General features: G+C 37.6%; 1 protein-coding gene across 1 annotated transcript; it reads right to left on the reverse strand.

The window, feature by feature from the left end:
• Positions 1–11,826: 11,826 nt before the first annotated feature.
• On the reverse strand, positions 11,827–12,594 carry LOC149639882 (uncharacterized). The gene has a single exon (XM_089850827.1). The coding sequence runs from the start codon at positions 12,592–12,594 to the stop codon at positions 11,827–11,829; it is 768 nt and encodes a 255-aa protein (XP_089706953.1).
• Positions 12,595–20,249: the final 7,655 nt, after the last annotated feature.

A 20,249-nucleotide genomic window follows, 5' to 3' on the forward strand; every position in this document is an offset into this window, starting at 1 on the left:
TTTAACTTTCGGCTCACTCTGAACCGTTAACACCTCCTATAAGAGGAGGCGAAATCTTATTTCACAGACCCAATCGTTTCAACACTTGTGGATAGATCAAGAATTAACATCCATATTATCTAATGAATATAAAAAATGCGTTTACACTATATATATAAATGTAGTAAAGCTGAATTAAAAAGTAAACACCAAATTTGAAATGTTACTATCAAAAGATGTTCTTGGAATATTAAGGTGAAACAGAGCTTTATAGCTACACAACTACTTAAAGAATCGTAATGCCGAAAAATATTTAAAATATTTCCATTTAATATTCTGCAAAAAGGAAATGTTATCGTTTTGTAAGAGATCTTATGATCCTACTCGCTTTATTCTAGAGGGCCGGTAGGCCCTTCTAGATAAGAACCCACACCCTCCCGTAATGTTAAAGAAATAATTAACAGATTTTAGGCTTAGCGTCCCATAGAAAAAGCATGGGATTTTTGGTGGTCCACTCCTTCGAATAACTCAGAAACTACTGCGAAGTTAAGGTTCGGAACACTTTTGAATTATCAAACAACTATTGAATGTTGAACTTATGAAGTTTGATTAAGAACAATTAAGTCTAAGTATTTTATTTTAATTAATTTATAAATCATGGTAAAACCGTTACATATATTACACTGTTTGCATAGCATTTTGTTAAGCCTCCATCGCGTTTGTGGCGCATAGGATAACGCGTCTGCCTATGGAGCAGAAGATTGCAGGTTCGAGTCCTGGCAAGCTCGGTGTTTATTTTTACAGATCTTTTATTCAACATAAATTAAATAATCCTATAAATACAATGTTTGTATAATTTTTTTGTTACGAAGTACGGGCTTGTGGCGTAAAGGATAACGCGTTTGCATTCGAGGCAAAACATTGCAGGTTCGAGTCTTGGAAAGCTCGTTGTCTATTTTTGATGAAGAATCTTAGTATATATAAGGGAAAATTCTTAAATAACAATCTTTCAATGAAATGTGCGCGTGGTTTAGAAATAATTTTTTTTAAATCTATACAAAAACGTCAACTAAACTTAATTGAGTCGCCAACCGCCTTTTTATATGAAATAAGTTACCACCCGCCAATCTATGGTGAATTAATTTACCACCCGCCTACCAATTGTGAATTATTTTACCACTCTCCTGCCAAATGTTTTAAAATTTTAATCTTTCCCATAAAATAATGAGAGGCACTTGGAGTGAGCCAATATGCTCACGAACATCTTACTGGAACATCGAGTTAATGACGTTTGACAAGCATATTATTTTTATAATAGATTAATACAAATTAAGGCTGAAGGAACAGATATTATATAAAAAAGACTTGGTTTGCCCAAGCCTTAAAAACAAAACGATAAGAGTTTTTCCAGTTGTCTGAAGCGCGGATATTATTTTTTCCTATTGAATTTTACAGACAATCCGTATTTTACTACTCTGTAGAATTTAATTCAATCACCTGATTTTACTGCTAATGGATTAGTTTCCGATAAATTAATTGAAAAAAAAATTACTTATCTCAGATTTTTCAAGAACAATTCCATTTTCCTGAAACATTTTATCATGCATTTATTATTTTGAGGAATCTCGTGTAAATTTAATCAAATTGACTCTTTCTTTTTTAATTTCCGAGAATTTTCCTTTCAAAAGGTTTTAAACACATCAAGTTTTCATAATGTTGTCAACTAAATAGCAACTCAACCAACACTTCTAAAATCTTCCCCACAAGTACTGATATACACAGTTCAACAATTGTGAATGTGTTTAAAAGAAGAAACGAACCCCTTTATCAAATATAAGAAAGGTGATAACAGCCCCCTTTTGTATTCGAAAAGACCGCATATAATACATTATTAATGAGAGTATTATTTGAAAATTATAGTACGTTTTCCATTGAAAAGAAAAAATTTCATGATAAAATGTTTCAGGAAAATGGAATTGTTCTTGAAAAATCTGAGATAAGTAATTTTTTTTTTCAATTAATTTATCGGAAACTAATCCATTAGCAGTAAAATCAGGTGATTGAATTAAATTCTACAGAGTAGTAAAATACGGATTGTCTGTAAAATTCAATAGAAAAAAATAATATCCGCGCTTCAGACAACTGGAAAAACTCTTATCGTTTTGTTTTTAAGGCTTGGGCCAACCAAGTCTTTTTTATATAATATTAACTTTGATGTGCGTGTAGTGTTTCGATTCGGATGCAATCTTCATTACTCGTTCTATATACACTATCACTTGTGTCATTACATAGAAATAAGTTTATCTTAAATAATTAATTAAATATAAATGATATTAATTATTTTAATCGCCAGTAAACAACTTTAAAAATAGCTAAAAAGTTTAAAATAAAGTTGTTCATATTATCTTTCGAAACTTTGCTAATATTGACGTTTAAAGTGAAGGGTACCCCTCTTGCCCGCTTTCTTCAAATTTTGGGGTATATATACGATTCGTTTCCGTTATAATAATAGATAACAAGACGGCTCAAGGGCTCGTAATAGTAGCCATATCGTACGAGTGAATAGCCCCTCTATACCCTACCATAATGAGTGGATGACCCCTCTATACCTTACCCTAATGAGTGAATAGCGCTATCTTTTTCAATGCTTAAATGATTTACCGTGCATAAAATCAGAGTGAATAGCCCCTCGATTCCCTACTCTAAACAGTGATTAAATTATAACCGTATAAATTTACTTATGCTGTAATTCTAATATTCCGGCGAATCGAAGAACAGATAGTTTTTAGTGATAATCCCCTCGATGAGTTTACAACATAGACTTATGCCGATACACTTATCGCATCTTATAAATTTCTAACAAGGACTTATGCCCAGAAACGTTTGAAAGAGATAGTTTAGTTATGGTGATTACGCATTATAGTGATTATCCCCTCGAATTACCTTTAGCAATGCTAAAATGATCAAACGCATAACGCTCATTTAACACTATGCTAGCTCTATCTAAACCCACATTTGAATTAACCGCCAAAACGTTCCAGTCAAACATAACGTAGTTGACGATAGCTACCGAACGAGAACGAAACACATGAGGAGCGCGGTAGGAAACGGGGAAAATCGTTATCTATTTAATTAGCACATACATAAAAAGAAAATAAATATAAAAACCCGAAACATACAAATTCATAAGTATCCGACCCCACAGATAAAAATTCAAGTTTCCGACCCCACAGATTAAGAGGTACCCCACCCCACATCACCCTGACATTTTAGAGATAAGAATAAATAATAAAAAACTCGGAGTTTCTATCAAGTCTCTATAGCTCAGTGGTTAGAATGGCTGTCTATTGCGCTACCGACCCGGGTTCGAATCCCGGGTCTGACCTGAAAAAAATTTAATTAAAATTAAATCTCTAACCGAGCCCAGTGGGTTGTGGAAATATAAAGTTCCTTTTAAGCTAAAATCTGACGATAACGAAGCGACAACCCCGGCCACTACTACTACTACTACTACGGACGACGGCTCGGGTCAAACTAAGAGCCTATCGTATACTACGATATGGCTAAAAACGCATTCGCGTGAACCTTTGGTGGAAGCCCTGCCATTGGGAGGCTAGACGTTTCTCGTAACCCTAGCTGATCGTCGCGTATATCTTAAAACCAAATACTAGATAAAAAGGCATTCGCGTAAACCGATGGTGGAAGCCCTGCCATTGGGAGGCTAGACGTTTCTCGTAACCTTAGCCGATCGCCGCGTATATCTTGAAACCAAACGATGACGGAGGAAAAGAAGCCAGAATGTACTGACTGGCGTCCATGTGGAATGGACAAAAGACCTGAAGATGGTGGTGCATTGAAGCTGGTGTCAATGTGGAATTGACGAAGAACAGAAGATGGTGGTGCATAGGAGCTGGTGTCAATGTGGAAATGACGAAGAACAGAAGATGGTGGTGCATAGAAGCTGGAGTCAAGGTGAAATTGACGAAGAACAGAAGTTGGTGGTGCTTGGAAGCAAGCAAGTACAGACTAGTGTCCATGTGGGATGGACAAAGACTAGCAGATTGTTGTCCTTAGAAGCCAGTTAGTAAAGACTGGTGTTGGTAGATGAATGGCCAAATTTCCGTGAACCGCGAACGCGTTCCGGAAATCGGGTATTTGTTTGCTCCGATTTGTAAACTGCGAACATACGTAACTCGGAGAGGTAAAAATAATATTTCATTTTTATGAAATATGAAATCAAAACTCATTTCTTTCTCCACGGCTTATTAAAGAAATTTAGCTCTTTTTTTGTAAACTTTATTTTTTGAAAAAGATGAGAAGATGAAATATAGTGAAAACGGTGGACGATTTTAGCTTTAGTAATGGAACGATGACCTCCTTTCTGACAGAATCCCTTGGACGTGGGCGGTATCATCTTGGCCCCCATGGCTCCCTAAAAATGTTTTGGACTTGAGCGGAGAAAATGGAATGGAAGATGGAGGATCAGAAAAATGACATAGGTGGGTCAAGTCTCGGAGAAGCAAACTTCTCAGCTCTCAAAGAAGTGAAAAAGCTTTTCTGATTTAGCCTTATTCTCTAGCACTATATTCTAGCATAGAGAATATAAAGTAGCGGAGTAGACACTTTATCTTCTACCAATGCATAAACGAACATCTCTTCAAAATTTTACTTCTCATTTTCGTTTTTTTTCCCCAATGGACGATCCCCTTCCTTCTGTATAAAGAGATATTATTGGTTGAAAAATGTCGTCTGCTATGGAGGAGGGGACTCAGGGGAGTGATATTTAGACAAAGGTAACCACGTTTCTACCAAGAAACCGAGTGCCGGAAGTAGCTTTAAAAGAAATTACTAGCTTGTGGCCCCGGATATTACACTTATAACGTAAGTAAATTTATTGAAATAAGGATTAAGGGTTCTAATTTTTTGTTTGAGTATCGATGGGCTATTCACTCTGATTTTCTGTACTTCTTTTAATAGGTATTTACTGGTACAATGTTTTACCACTGTTAAAGGATTCGTGTCGAAGTACGGTACGATGTGGTTACTATTACGAGCCCAGCCCTTGGGTCGTCTTGTTATAACTTCGTATTAAATTATTTGTTTAGATAACCCAGAGTTGCTAAATAATTACCTTGGAACTAAGACCAATTAATAAACAAAAATAACTACCCAACCATTGTTTCAGTCCGGTGGAGGGATTTAAATATATTAGCTCTCCCAAGTAGCGCTTTTCTACACCGAGGCCAGAATGCGCGAGTGTTTAGCTCCTCGGTGACACTATAAACTACTTCAATCTCAGTATTAAATTATACATTGTCGAGGGGTCCGACATTTACACGAAATTCAGTACGCTTCTCGTGAAAACTTTGAAAAAATCAATAAATTACGAAATCAGGAAGAAATTCCGAACGCTTTTTTTTGGTATAGTCGGACCCCTCGTATATTGCACTTGATATGCCTCAAAACATAAACATTTATAGCTTAAAAAGAAATACCAATATGGCGACAAGGAATGAAGTAACGCCAGAATTGCCAGGAACGTTTGAATCAATACCGAACATCTGAAATTATAATAAAAATAATAAGAAATGTAATAAGAACTTCCATCAAAATGATAAAAAGAATGGGTAGATTTTACTGATGACTAATATTTTTGTAGCACCCTTGGAGCGAAGGCACTTGGCGTTGCCCGTCAGCCCGTCGGCACATTATTATTACTTTTCACGCGGACAATATTCCATAAAGAAGGGTATTTAAATTTGTGGCCACCATTTAAAAAGATGGCCACAAATCGAACCTGAAAGACCATTCAGCTCGTATATAGGTTAAAGGAAACCAGTGTACTAAATATTTGCGAAATCGATTGAAACGCCCGGACTTTGTTGCATAGAGAAGATTTTTTTTTACATTTCGGGGCTTTTTCACTTCTTTGAGAGCTGAGAAGTTTGTTTCTCCGAGACTTGACCCACCAATGTCATTTTTCTGATCCTCCATCTTCCATTCCATTTTCTCTGCTCAAGTCCAAAACATTTTTAGGAAGCCATGGGGGCCAAGATGATACCGCCCACGTCTAAGGGATTCTGTCAGAAAGGAGGTCATCGTTCCATTACTAAAGCTAAAATCGTCCATCGTTTTCACTATATTTCATCTTCTCATCTTTTTCAAAAAAGAAAGTTTACAAAAAAAGAGCTAAATTTCTTTAATAAGCCGTGGAGAAAGAAATGAGTTCATAAAAATGAAATATTATTTTTTTTTATTCTTTGATACCGTAGCTTGGTTACTCCCTTTTCCTTTTTAGCCATATCGTAGTATACGATAGGCTCTTAGTTTGACCCGAGCCGTCGTCCGTACTAGTAGTAGTAGTAGTAATAGTAGTGGCCGGGGTTGTCGCTTCGTTATCAACAGATTTTAGCTTAAAAGGAACTTTATATTTCCACAACCCACCCATAAGGGTTACTGGGTTCGGTTAGAGATTTGATTTTAATTAAAATTTTTTCAGGTCAGACCCGGGAATCGAACCCGGGTCACTGGCGCAGTACACAGCCATTCTAACCACTGAGCTATAGAGACTTGATAGAAACCCCTAGTTTTTTATTATTTATTCTTATCTCTAAAATGTCGGGGTGATGTGGGGTGGGGTACCTCTTAATCTGTGGGGTCGGAAACTTTTGAATTTTTATCTGTGGGGTCGGATACTTATGAATTTGTAGGTTTGGGGTTTTTATATTTATTTTCTTTTTATGTATGTGCTAATTAAATAGATAACGATTTTCCCCGTTTCCTACCGCGCTCCTCATGTGTTTCGTTCTCGTTCGGTAGCTAAACTAGCTATCGTCATCTATGTTATGTTTGACTGGAACGTTTCGGCGGTTAATTCAAATATGGGTTTAGATAGAGCTAACATAGTGTTAAATGAGCGTTATGCGTTTCCAGCGTTTGATCATTTTAGCATTGCTAAAGGTAATTCGAGGGGATAATCACTAAAATGCGTAATCACTATAACTAAACTTTCTCTTTCAAAAGGTTTGGTTAGAAATTTATAAGATGCGATAAGTGTGCATCGGAATAAGTCTATGTTGTAAACTCATCGAGGGGATTATCACTAAAAACTATCTGTTCTTCGATTCGCCGGAATATTAGAATTACAGCATAAGTAAATTTATACGGTTATAATTTAATCACTGTTTAGAGTAGGGAATCGAGGGGCTATTCACTCTGATTTTATGCACGGTAAATCATTTATGTATTGAAAAAGATAGAGCTATTCACTCATTAGGGTAAGGTATAGAGGGGTTATCCACTCATTAGGGTAGGGTATAGAGGGGCTATTCACTCGTACGATATGGCTACTATTACGAGCCCTTGGGCCGTCTTGTTTAATACACGTTAACCGTATACAACCCTTGACGACAGTGGAGTCACAGCCGCGTTCCGAACCCAAGTCGCTATATGGAAAAAAGGAGCTGGGTTTTGGAAAAATTAATCTAAATGGATTTAGTTTACGAGGTTACCGCCCCCTTTTCAGAGAGTTGTTCTGCCAAGGCTACGGAGCGCGTTCGACGACAGGGAATGTCAGCCACTAACTAAAGGCCGCCGACAGGTTATGGCAGCGCCCACAGAAATACCTCTCGTAAATCCCGTATACACATGGTGCATTATCTCGAGATTTTTTTATATAATTTTTTAACGCATCAAGGACTATATTAAAATCAGTCGGAATTGACACTAACTGGTATGGCTCGGTGGAAAAGTTTAATATCGAAATTTTCGTATTTAATGGGAATATTTTGATTGATGTAACGCGTAAAGACTGATATATTTGGAGGCCATTATAAAAATTATAAATTTTCCAGATGGAAACGATAATTTTTAGTTCAAATTGTTTTTGCCAATTAATAAATTCAACAGTTTCTATTTAATTCACTTCCGAGACATTACTAATAAACGCAAAATATTATTGTAATTTCCCTTTATTAATAAAAGGCGAGAAAGATCTATCACGCATCTTTCAAAACGCGTAATTTATTCGAAAACGTGAAAACTCGACTGTTCTAGTCCCCCGAAGGCAATATTATATACAAGCTAACTAGAAAGTTCCAGAAAACTAGTTCGTTCAAACGGAGCCTCCGAAATGAACTAGGCCCATACGTGTCGCGAAGCGAAAATATTTTTTAAACCAATTTAATTCGCCGTGGTTTTACGCTTGGGGGCGCTTATATTACCGTAAAATAAACAAAAACATATCCTCTAAAAAGAAGATATTAAAGCTGGAAAGCCTGGCCTCAATAGACCCAAGTGACTATGAGATTGGATAAACACTCGCTTCTTCGATACGAAATAAGAAAGGATAGAGGTTTTTGCTTGATTTGTGATTAAAAACGTTATCTAGGAGACAGGAATGTAAAGAGGTTTTTGAACCAAGAAGTTATATCTAGTATCTCAGAGAGAAGGTATAAATTCGCCAGATTTCCAGCTTTATCTTCAGTGCAAACGTAGGTCCGGAGATAATCCCCGTCTCTAAATTACAACCAGCATCTCATTGGTTCTTGAAAACTCACGTCAGCGCGACGACGCGAGTGACGAAAATTACAGTCATATTTTCCGACTGAGGAGAGGCGAAATAGCCCGGCGCCTCCTTTTACGTCCCCCCTTGTATTTTGAAAGGGGGACTGGGACTATGGCGCGCGAATACAAAGGCATCTTATACCTTCTCTCTGAGATACTGATATAACTTCTTGCTTGAACCTTAAGTAGGGAGTTTTTCAAGCTTAATAAATTTGAAGTGGTTCGTGTATTTTAGGTGCGTATAACGATAAACTTAAAAAGAACTCCATTGATTTGAAACTGTAACTTGAGCTTTCGTTCTGATAGGAATATTTCCGGGAGCCGGCCCAACCTGAAACACAAAACATTAATATTAATACAAGGTTTTGGTCATTCAGTTTCACTTAAGCCTATTTTATTTTAAAATGTACTAGGCAATACTAGCCTAATGTAGCGAAAATAAATTATGGAAATCCATCACTTTAATGGCTTCCCAATAATGTTCTTTAAACTACACCGATTTTTAGATCTAAAAATTTTACATCACATGGTCTAACGGTACAGAAACCCAGTGAAGCGTGAACCACATGAAAGGCGCCGTCCGTAAAAATCCACGGACGTATAAAAAAGAAACAATTTAGGTCAGATACAAAATGACCAGCCGATTTTTTTTTTTAATTCTAAAGATCAGAGTAAACCCCTATAAGGCCTGTCCAAGAAATCGATACCGAAAACGATGGAAGTCCATTCGTTTCAACCCCATTAATAGAGTTGAAGGCTTTATGATAAAGATTAAGTAGTATTAGGTATCTCCCAATTAATCACCTTCCCCCATCGCGCCTTGATTCAAAGGTACTTGGCGTACAAAATAATAAAAGGTTATGGCAGTAAGTATTACTTTTCCATAGAGTCCGTAACTATGATAGGCTAAGAAGTGCCGGTACTCTACAGAATTCGTTTCTCTTTTGATTCAGCCAGCTGGAACGCGGCGACAAATTCTCAGAACCATTAGTTCCTTCCACGGGTACCCATCCCCGAAAAAAAAAACAACATAGAAGCAGTTTTTGCTCTTAAAAAAACGCGTGTATACAAGCCTTCAAAATACCCTTGGAAAGTAGAAAACAGTCTAAATCTTTGGCGACGATGATATTTTTCATTATATACGTCATTGAAGGACTTGGCATTCTCCACCTTTTCTTTCACCGGGTGTCGTCCAAATCTTTCTCCATCTCCCATCCATTCCCAAACCAAAAGAAGAAAATTTAAACCCATTTCCACGCATGCACGCGTTGAAACGACGTCCTTGTATTTTCGTTTGGAGAATTTGGAAGCCTAGTTTTTGAAGAAAATAACTCTCTAGGGTACACAAGCGAGAACAACAATTTCGGGGCCTCGTCTTTAAGTTCTCTCTTCTCTTATTTCTCCGTGCCATCCCGAATTTGCCTTACAAATAAACGTAGATGGATTGTTTTCATCCAGTAGAAATAAGGCGAAACCAACGCAATTTCATCCTGAGTAATCCAACCCGCGCGTGGAATTTCTCGATCACTTCTTTTCTCGCATCCTTGAGAGCCTGGAGCGTCAGAAAAAGGAAACTAGGAAAATAACGTTTTCTATACCTTTCCTACAAAACTGGATTTGCTTTCTTCGCCTACGCTCTACCTAACTGACACGCCCGCAGCAGAGAAATTTTTCCCGTATCTAAACTTTCAAAGAAAAATGGATATAAACTCAAATATATACTAGCAGATGTGAGATGAGACCAGAAGTACTGAGCTAACCAAATTCTTCACTCGGCGAAAGTGAATATTCTTGATAACACACGAACGGTTGGCCCTCTAGTAGCGGTTTCTGAATTTTCCCTCCAAAACGTGAGACGCTCGCGGTGGTAGACGGCCGAACTAGATTCAAGGAGCCGCGTCCGTGTTCGGCCGCTTTAGGTTGAGTTGAAGGGGATAGGAAATGTTTTTGGAACTCGACCAATTTTTTCCACTCTAGTTTTAGCGCGTGGGGAGCGGCATAAAATCCTCAAATTTGTTCACTAGTGCCAGGATCTACTATCAATGCTAGAGCCCTTCACTTCTAGTCTCATCTCACTTCTGATACTAGGAATATCATAATCTCAAAGTTATCCGCTTTAAATAAAAGAAAGAGGTGGAAGGTTACCGAAAGAAATTCAAAATAACCTTTCGTATAAAAAAAGCGGGGGGGGGGGAGTATATCGATTTATTCGAGCGGGCGAAGGACCTCGGGTCCCCAAATTGGGTTACACATTTTTATCCAACCTCCTTCCCTCTGATTTCTCTTTCTTTATAGGTCAGCTTGCCGCTTTACCTCATTTTACTTCGAAGGAGGGAACTGTGTTTTTTCTCTCCCTCTGTTTTATTTTTTACGCGATTGATCTTTGATTCCCATTGGCTTGTAAGTTTTTGACCTTTTCTACGACGACTCTGTTTAAATCTTTCCCAACTTACTCTTATCCCCTTTCTTTCTCTCTCTTTCTCTCAGTGGCTGATTCGATTTTCGACCAATGTTTTACTCTTTTTCCCTTTCGTATTAGGTACTTCGACAGTCGAAAAGAAAAGGCAATTTCCATATTTCCACTATAGGCCTATAGTAAGAAATAAGTTCAACTAGGTATACCTCTTTTCAAAGAAGTAATATTTTTCAGAAAGAAAATAAATATAAGGAAAATACCAAGTTCATATTTACTGGATAAATTACAGGAAAATCACATAAATTTATCAATAATATCAGAAGTGAGATGTTGCGCGTACTTATCTATCGCACTATGTTTAAAATTTACTTGACCCGAAATTAACTTAAAGGGATGTACAATCCGTTATGTATGGGCGGGGCCTATATCAAACTTATCTTCCATCAAATATAGCTCTACTGAGCATGCGTGAAGTTCGTAGCATTATCAGTGCATTGGGGACCGTAGAAACAGACGTTCAAGCAGACGACAGCCTAATCACTACTCCAGAAAATAGTAACACTACTACTAAAAAATATAGTTCTTGAGTCTTATAGACACGCCCATACATAACGGATTGTACATCCCTTTAATTTAAATCAGAGTTTTATTTGCATTCGAAGTTTGAACAAGTTACAACCCAGCACTGACTTATTGGTTAAAAACTAGAAGATAAAAGAACTTTTTTACATCAGATTCATAATGCTTTTATACAAATTTAACTTATTTTTTAGTTAGAGAAATTCTATCATTAGATAAGAGGTCAAGTTTTTTATTAGTTATTTTTTTGCGGTCTGTAACATCCTCCCCGCCAATGACGCAGTCATTTAATTGATTTCCAAGTGGTACAACATTTGAATGGCTCTTCTAAGGATGGTCCCACATGGCAATTTCAAGGAGCAACTTCTGATTTTTCCGTCACGTCCAGGGTAAACTTGTATAATGCGGCCCAGTTTCCAAGATTGTCTTGGAACATGTTGTTCTTCCACAAGGACTATGTCACCTAATTTGAACTCCACTGGAATCTTGACTTGTGGACTACTATGGGCTGAGCGAAGCTCCATTAGGCAATTCGAGCGCCAACGGTTCCAAAATTGGTTCAGGATCCTCTGTCGATATTTGACTCGTTTGGTCAACGATTCTCGACTGGCGGCAATTGGATCGTTTTTGAAATTCCGGTCTGGCAAAGACGTAAGTCGTTGTCCTATAAGGAAATGGCCCGGTGTCAAAGCTTCAGGTTCGCTGGCTTCCGTAAATGTGTGCGTCAGAGGTCTCGAGTTAAGGACAGATTCAACTTCGGTTAACGTAGTATAGAGTTCTTCGTAAGTAAGAGCTGCTTTTCCGAGAGTGCGTTTTAGACAGGTTTTAACAGAGCCTATTAACCGCTCCCAAAAATCTCCCCACCAGGCGGCACGTTCGATGATATAAATCCATTTGATGTTGTGGTTACTACTGTACTTCTGGACTTTCTCATCTCGGATGTTTCTGTATAGTTGTCTGATGTCCTTTTCGGCTCGTTTGAAAGCTTTGGCGTTATCTGAATATATCGTTTCGCAAACACCTCTTCTTGATATGAAACGACGCAAGGCTAACATGAACTTGTCGGCACTAAGATCGGAGACAATCTCCAGATGGATCGCACGTGTGACTCCACAGGTGAAAAGTGCAATATAGACTTTTGGATTTTTGAGGTCTCGAACGTAGAGTGGCCCGGCGAAATCTATGCCTGTAACTTGGAAGGGTGGAGATTCAATGACTCGGTCGGCTGGCAACGGCGCAATGACTTGGGTCCCAGGCCTGGCCTTGAAACGTCGGCAGACACAGCATCGTTCTACGACCCTTTTTTTGGCGCCAAAATGTGAACCGAGTCAGAAAGGAACTCAAGATCAAGGGCATTAGGAAGAAAGAAAATAATTTCAAAACGTGCTCGGATGATGTATTTCAAACAACCTTGAGGGTTAAGAATTAGCCCGAAGAAATCAGAAAAAAATGCTGTTTTAGCAGATTACGTGGTTTACTTAAAAATACCCGTTCATTAGGCCGGGGTTATCGCCTGTGAGAAGTCATGGAAAAATCAACGAACGTTGAAAAAAGTTTTGGATGTCAAGGGGAGGTCGATGGTTTGCTCTTCAATTCAAAGTGCAAAAAAGAAATATTATAATAAATGAAATGGAAAAAGAGTTTGAACTTGAAGATGAAAAAAGTTTTAATTCCGTTATTAGTCTTCTGCCGTAAAAATTTGCATATCAACAAGATAATGGAACGAAAAAGCTTCTGGGAAAACGAACTCAAGATTTATTTGAATTATTTATCTTCTTTTTTTAGCTAGCTATCCGCTCTTTCTTTGAACCGGAGCCTCCGAAATGAACTAGGCCCATGCATGTCAAATTTTATGTGGGGAAATATCCAGTTTGTTAAGGAAAATATTTTCACCATATATGTGTACGAGATGGCGCTTATATTACCGTTGTGACAGGGGTCGTCCTTAAATTATAGTTGATATTTTAGGGGTCAGTCATAAAATTTTTATGATAGAGAAAAGTTTCATCCTAAAATTAACGTAAATGTTTTTGGGGCTATTCACTTTTTATTGAATCTTTCGGTTAGATTGTATGGATGACAACAAAATAAATTATTTCAATTAAAATAATTCAGTAATAGTAATAAAAACCAAAAGTTTATAATAAACTTCTGAAAAAACGTATACTTACAATCCGCGACCTTGGCCCAAATACTAAAGCAGTCGACAGGTATATTTTACGGTAATATAAGCGCCCCCAAGCGTAAAACCACTGCGAATTAAATTGGTTAAAAAAATATTTTCGCTTCGCGACACGTATGGGCCAAGTTCATTTCGGAGGCTCCGTTTGAACGAACTAGTTTTCTGGAACTTTCTAGTTAGCTTGTATATAATATTGCCTTCGGGGGACTAGAACAGTCGAGTTTTCACGTTTTCGAATAAATTACGCGTTTTGAAAGATGTGTGATAGATCTTTCTCGCCTTTTATTAATAAAGGGAAATTACAATAATAATTTGCGTTTATTAGTAATGTCTCGGAAGTAAATTAAATAGAAACTGTTGAATTTATTAATTGGCAAAAACAATTTGAACTAAAAATTATCGTTTCCATCTGGAAAATCTATAATTTTTACAATGGCCTCCAAATATATCAGTCTTTACGCGTTACATCAATCAAAATATTCCCATTAAATACTAAAATTTCGATATTAAACTTTTCCACCGAGCCATACCAGTTAGTGTCAATTCCGACTGATCTTAATATAGTCCTTGATGCGTTAAAAAAATTATATAAAAAAGTTGGGAAAACCAAAATATTACCTCTCCGAGTCAAGAGGTCTACTACTACAAAGTTATTTACCTAGATATGGAATTATTTCTCTTTTTTGAAGTAAAAATTTACGAAATATAAAAGCAGTATTCCAAGCATAGCGAATATACAGTAAAGCAGACGACATTTTCAATCCAATAAGGATAAATCTTGGACACGTGGAAATCAGTCAATGGCAAAAAGAACAGGAAATGAAGTCTACGCTTCAGCTGTTTACTCTATATTCTGATAGCTACATTCGCAACTGGTTTGCAGTGTAAACACTATCGTCTCGTCTCACCTCACCTCAACAATATACTTAGTTTGCCAACATGAGTGTTAACGTTAAATAATACCAAAGCTAAATTGTAGCTAGACGCACTGATACTCAGTGCGCACTATAAAGAGAATAAAAACTCTGTAGCTTAGCCCTACTAATCTAATTGCCACCATGATCTTTTCTTCAATTATAAAATCTTAACCTGATTAATTAAGAGTGTATTTAACTTTCGGCTCACTCTGAACCGTTGATGTCTTTTCATTTCAGACACGAAAATCAAAACCCAAAGTTTACTTCACCTCAGGCCTCAATTATTTACTCTTTATTTCACTAAGGCTATTGCGGGTAATACTAGATATACCCGCCGGAGTCTAGATCTTAGCTTTCTACATGAAATCACTAAACCAAGGATTATTCTATATACAGAAGTAGTATAGCTTAAGTAATATATAAACAGCCATTTCAAATAAAAATATTAAACAAAATCTTTGGAATATCAAAATGAAACAGAGCTTTAAAGCTACGAAAATACTAAATGCATCATAATTACGAAAAATATTTCCACATATTCACTTATATTATGGATAAAGGGAATATTATGGTTCTGTAGGATTTCTTTACACATCAAAACTAAACGAACTTCTAACGCAGTGCACTAGTGTAACAACGGACGGACACACACAGACAAAAACATAAGACTGCTTTTTAGCTCTTTCCGTATTAATTTTGAATTGAGAAACAAGATTATCTTAAATATTAAAATAAATATAATTAATATTTAATATTTTCTTCGTTAGTTATTCGCCTTATTGAACGTTACATCGTTTTAAAAAGAACAATTAAACATTCTTGAGAGACTTGACTAATATTGGCGTTTGAAATGAAGCATACGCCGGTTGCTTCGCCTTACTCAAATAGGTAGTATATAAGGGTGTCGAACTACAGCTAAAAGCAGGAACAACCGCAATTGCGAAAACCTTTGGTGGCGATCCCACCTTAGGGAGGCTAGACGTTTCTCGTAACCCTAGCTGATCGCCGCGAATGTCTTAAACCCAACGATGACGATGGAGTAAAAGCCAGGTGTACAGACTGGTGTCCAAGTGGAATGGACGAAGACCAGAAGATGGTGGTGATTAGAAGCCAGTATGAACAGACTGGTGTCCAAGTGGGATGGACGAAGACCAAAAGATGGTGGTGATTAGAAGCCAGTATGTACAGACTGGTGTGCATGTGGAATAGACGAAGACCAAAAGATGGTGGTGAATAGAAGCCAGTATGTACAGACTGGTGTCCATGTGGGATGGACGAAGACCAAAAGATGGTGGTGATTAGAAGCCAGTAAGTACAGACTGGTGTCCGTGTGGGATGGACAAAGTCCAGAAGATGGTGGTGTGAGAACTCAAGTAGAGGAGCCATTTCCGTGACTGTGAAAGCAGTTCGGAAATGGCGAACACGTTTGCTCCGATTTGGAAACTGCGAACGCGGTCACGTGGGTGTAACAACAGACACACACACACACACAAACAAACAAACAAACAAACACACAGACACACACGATCGTTACAGAACCTCTCCGTGACATACGTCACTCGGAGAGGTAAAAAATCTCGAGATAATGCACCATGTGTATACGGGATTTACGAGAGGTATTTCTGTGGGCGCTGCCATAACCTGTCGGCGGCCTTTAGTTAGTGGCTGACATTCCCTGTCGTCGAACGCGCTACGTAGCCTTGGCAGAACAACTCTCCGAAAAGGGGGCGGTAACCTCGTAAACTAAATCCATTTAGATTAATTTTTCCAAAACCCAGCTCCTTTTTTCCATATAACGACTTGGGTTCGGAACGCGGCTGTGACTCCACTGTCGTCAAGGGTTGTATACGGTTAACGTGTATTAAAAAAGGAAAAGGGAGTAACCAAGCTACCGTATCAAAGAATAAAAAAAACAAGTTGGGAAACCAGAATAAACCTCTCCGAGCCGAGACGAATTTACTTACCACCAGCCAATGAGAAAAACCGGACATACATAGTTCAAATTGGCGAAATATTGCCAAGGCTTAAGCGTTTAACAATTTCCTTTGTATCCTCAATAATTCTAATGAGGACCTAAAATGTATCACTGAAGGGTGTATTTAACTTTCGGCTCACTCTGAACCGTTAACACCTCCTATAAGAGGAGGCGAAATCTTATTTCACAGACCCAATCGTTTCAACACTTGTGGATAGATCAAGAATTAACATCCATATTATCTAATGAATATAAAAAATGCGTTTACACTATATATATAAATGTAGTAAAGCTGAATTAAAAAGTAAACACCAAATTTGAAATGTTACTATCAAAAGATGTTCTTGGAATATTAAGGTGAAACAGAGCTTTATAGCTACACAACTACTTAAAGAATCGTAATGCCGAAAAATATTTAAAATATTTCCATTTAATATTCTGCAAAAAGGAAATGTTATCGTTTTGTAAGAGATCTTATGATCCTACTCGCTTTATATTAACTTTGATGTGCGTGTAGTGTTTCGATTCGGATGCAATCTTCATTACTCGTTCTATATAAACTATCACTTGTGTCATTACATAGAAATAAGTTTATCTTAAATAATTAATTTAATATAAATGATATTAATTATTTTAATCGCCAGTAAACAACTTTAAAAATAGTTAAATCGTTTAAAATAAAGTTGTTCATATTATCTTTCGAAACTTTGCTAATATTGACGTTTAAAGTGAAGGGTACCCCTCTTGCCCGCTTTCTTCAAATTTTGGGGTATATATACGATTCGTTTCCGTTATAATAATAGATAACAAGACGGCTCAAGGGCTCGTAATAGTAGCCATATCGTACGAGTGAATAGCCCCTCTATACCCTACCATAATGAGTGGATGACCCCTCTATACCTTACCCTAATGAGTGAATAGCGCTATCTTTTTCAATGCTTAAATGATTTACCGTGCATAAAATCAGAGTGAATAGCCCCTCGATTCCCTACTCTAAACAGTGATTAAATTATAACCGTATAAATTTACTTATGCTGTAATTCTAATATTCCGGCGAATCGAAGAACAGATAGTTTTTAGTGATAATCCCCTCGATGAGTTTACAACATAGACTTATGCCGATACACTTATCGCATCTTATAAATTTCTAACAAGGACTTATGCCCAGAAACGTTTGAAAGAGATAGTTTAGTTATGGTGATTACGCATTATAGTGATTATCCCCTCGAATTACCTTTAGCAATGCTAAAATGATCAAACGCATAACGCTCATTTAACACTATGCTAGCTCTATCTAAACCCACATTTGAATTAACCGCCAAAACGTTCCAGTCAAACATAACATAGATGACGATAGCTACCGAACGAGAACGAAACACATGCGGAGCGCGGTAGGAAACGGGGAAAATCGTTATCTATTTAATTAGCACATACATAAAAAGAAAATAAATATAAAAACCCGAAACATACAAATTCATAAGTATCCGACCCCACAGATAAAAATTCAAGTTTCCGACCCCACAGATTAAGAGGTACCCCACCCCACATCACCCTGACATTTTAGAGATAAGAATAAATAATAAAAAACTCGGAGTTTCTATCAAGTCTCTATAGCTCAGTGGTTAGAATGGCTGTCTATTGCGCTACCGACCCGGGTTCGAATCCCGGGTCTGACCTGAAAAAATTTTAATTAAAATTAAATCTCTAACCGAGCCCAGTAACCCCTATGGGTGGGTTGTGGAAATATAAAGTTCCTTTTAAGCTAAAATCTGACGATAACGAAGCGACAACCCCGGCCACTACTACTACTACTACTACGGACGACGGCTCGGGTCAAACTAAGAGCCTATCGTATACTACGATATGGCTAAAAACGCATTCGCGTGAACCTTTGGTGGAAGCCCTGCCATTGGGAGGCTAGACGTTTCTCGTAACCTTAGCCGATCGCCGCGTATATCTTGAAACCAAACGATGACGGAGGAAAAGAAGCCAGAATGTACTGACTGGCGTCCATGTGGAATGGACAAAAGACCTGAAGATGGTGGTGCATTGAAGCTGGTGTCAATGTGGAATTGACGAAGAACAGAAGATGGTGGTGCATAGGAGCTGGTGTCAATGTGGAATTGACGAAGAACAGAAGATGGTGGTGCATAGAAGCTGGAGTCAAGGTGAAATTGACGAAGAACAGAAGTTGGTGGTGCTTGGAAGCAAGCAAGTACAGACTAGTGTCCATGTGGGATGGACAAAGACTAGCAGATTGTTGTCCTTAGAAGCCAGTTAGTAAAGACTGGTGTTGGTAGATGAATGGCCAAATTTCCGTGAACCGCGAACGCGTTCCGGAAATCGGGTATTTGTTTGCTCCGATTTGTAAACTGCGAACATACGTCACTCGGAGAGGTAAAAATAATATTTCATTTTTATGAAATATGAAATCAAAACTCATTTCTTTCTCCACGGCTTATTAAAGAAATTTAGCTCTTTTTTTGTAAACTTTATTTTTTGAAAAAGATGAGAAGATGAAATATAGTGAAAACGATGGACGATTTTAGCTTTAGTAATGGAACGATGACCTCCTTTCTGACAGAATCCCTTGGACGTGGGCGGTATCATCTTGGCCCCCATGGCTCCCTAAAAATGTTTTGGACTTGAGCGGAGAAAATGGAATGGAAGATGGAGGATCAGAAAAATGACATAGGTGGGTCAAGTCTCGGAGAAGCAAACTTCTCAGCTCTCAAAGAAGTGAAAAAGCTTTTCTGATTTAGCCTTATTCTCTAGCACTATATTCTAGCATAGAGAATATAAAGTAGCGGAGTAGACACTTTATCTTCTACCAATGCATAAACGAACATCTCTTCAAAATTTTACTTCTCATTTTCGTTTTTTTTCCCCAATGGACGATCCCCTTCCTTCTGTATAAAGAGATATTATTGGTTGAAAAATGTCGTCTGCTATGGAGGAGGGGACTCAGGGGAGTGATATTTAGACAAAGGTAACCACGTTTCTACCAAGAAACCGAGTGCCGGAAGTAGCTTTAAAAGAAATTACTAGCTTGTGCCCCGGATATTACACTTATAACGTAAGTAAATTTATTGAAATAAGGATTAAGGGTTCTAATTTTTTGTTTGAGTATCGATGGGCTATTCACTCTGATTTTCTGTACTTCTTTTAATAGGTATTTACTGGTACAATGTTTTACCACTGTTAAAGGATTCGTGTCGAAGTACGGTACGATGTGGTTACTATTACGAGCCCAGCCCTTGGGTCGTCTTGTTATAACTTCGTATTAAATTATTTGTTTAGATAACCCAGAGTTGCTAAATAATTACCTTGGAACTAAGACCAATTAATAAACAAAAATAACTACCCAACCATTGTTTCAGTCCGGTGGAGGGATTTAAATATATTAGCTCTCCCAAGTAGCGCTTTTCTACACCGAGGCCAGAATGCGCGAGTGTTTAGCTCCTCGGTGACACTATAAACTACTTCAATCTCAGTATTAAATTATACATTGTCGAGGGGTCCGACATTTACACGAAATTCAGTACGCTTCTCGTGAAAACTTTGAAAAAATCAATAAATTACGAAATCAGGAAGAAATTCCGAACGCTTTTTTTTGGTATAGTCGGACCCCTCGTA

The sequence above is a fragment of the Phalangium opilio genome, unplaced genomic scaffold (assembly GCF_054372755.1).
Source record: "Phalangium opilio isolate 3A_F unplaced genomic scaffold, DU_Popi_V2 ptg000094l_1, whole genome shotgun sequence".
In the NCBI taxonomy this organism is placed as follows: domain Eukaryota; kingdom Metazoa; phylum Arthropoda; class Arachnida; order Opiliones; family Phalangiidae; genus Phalangium; species Phalangium opilio.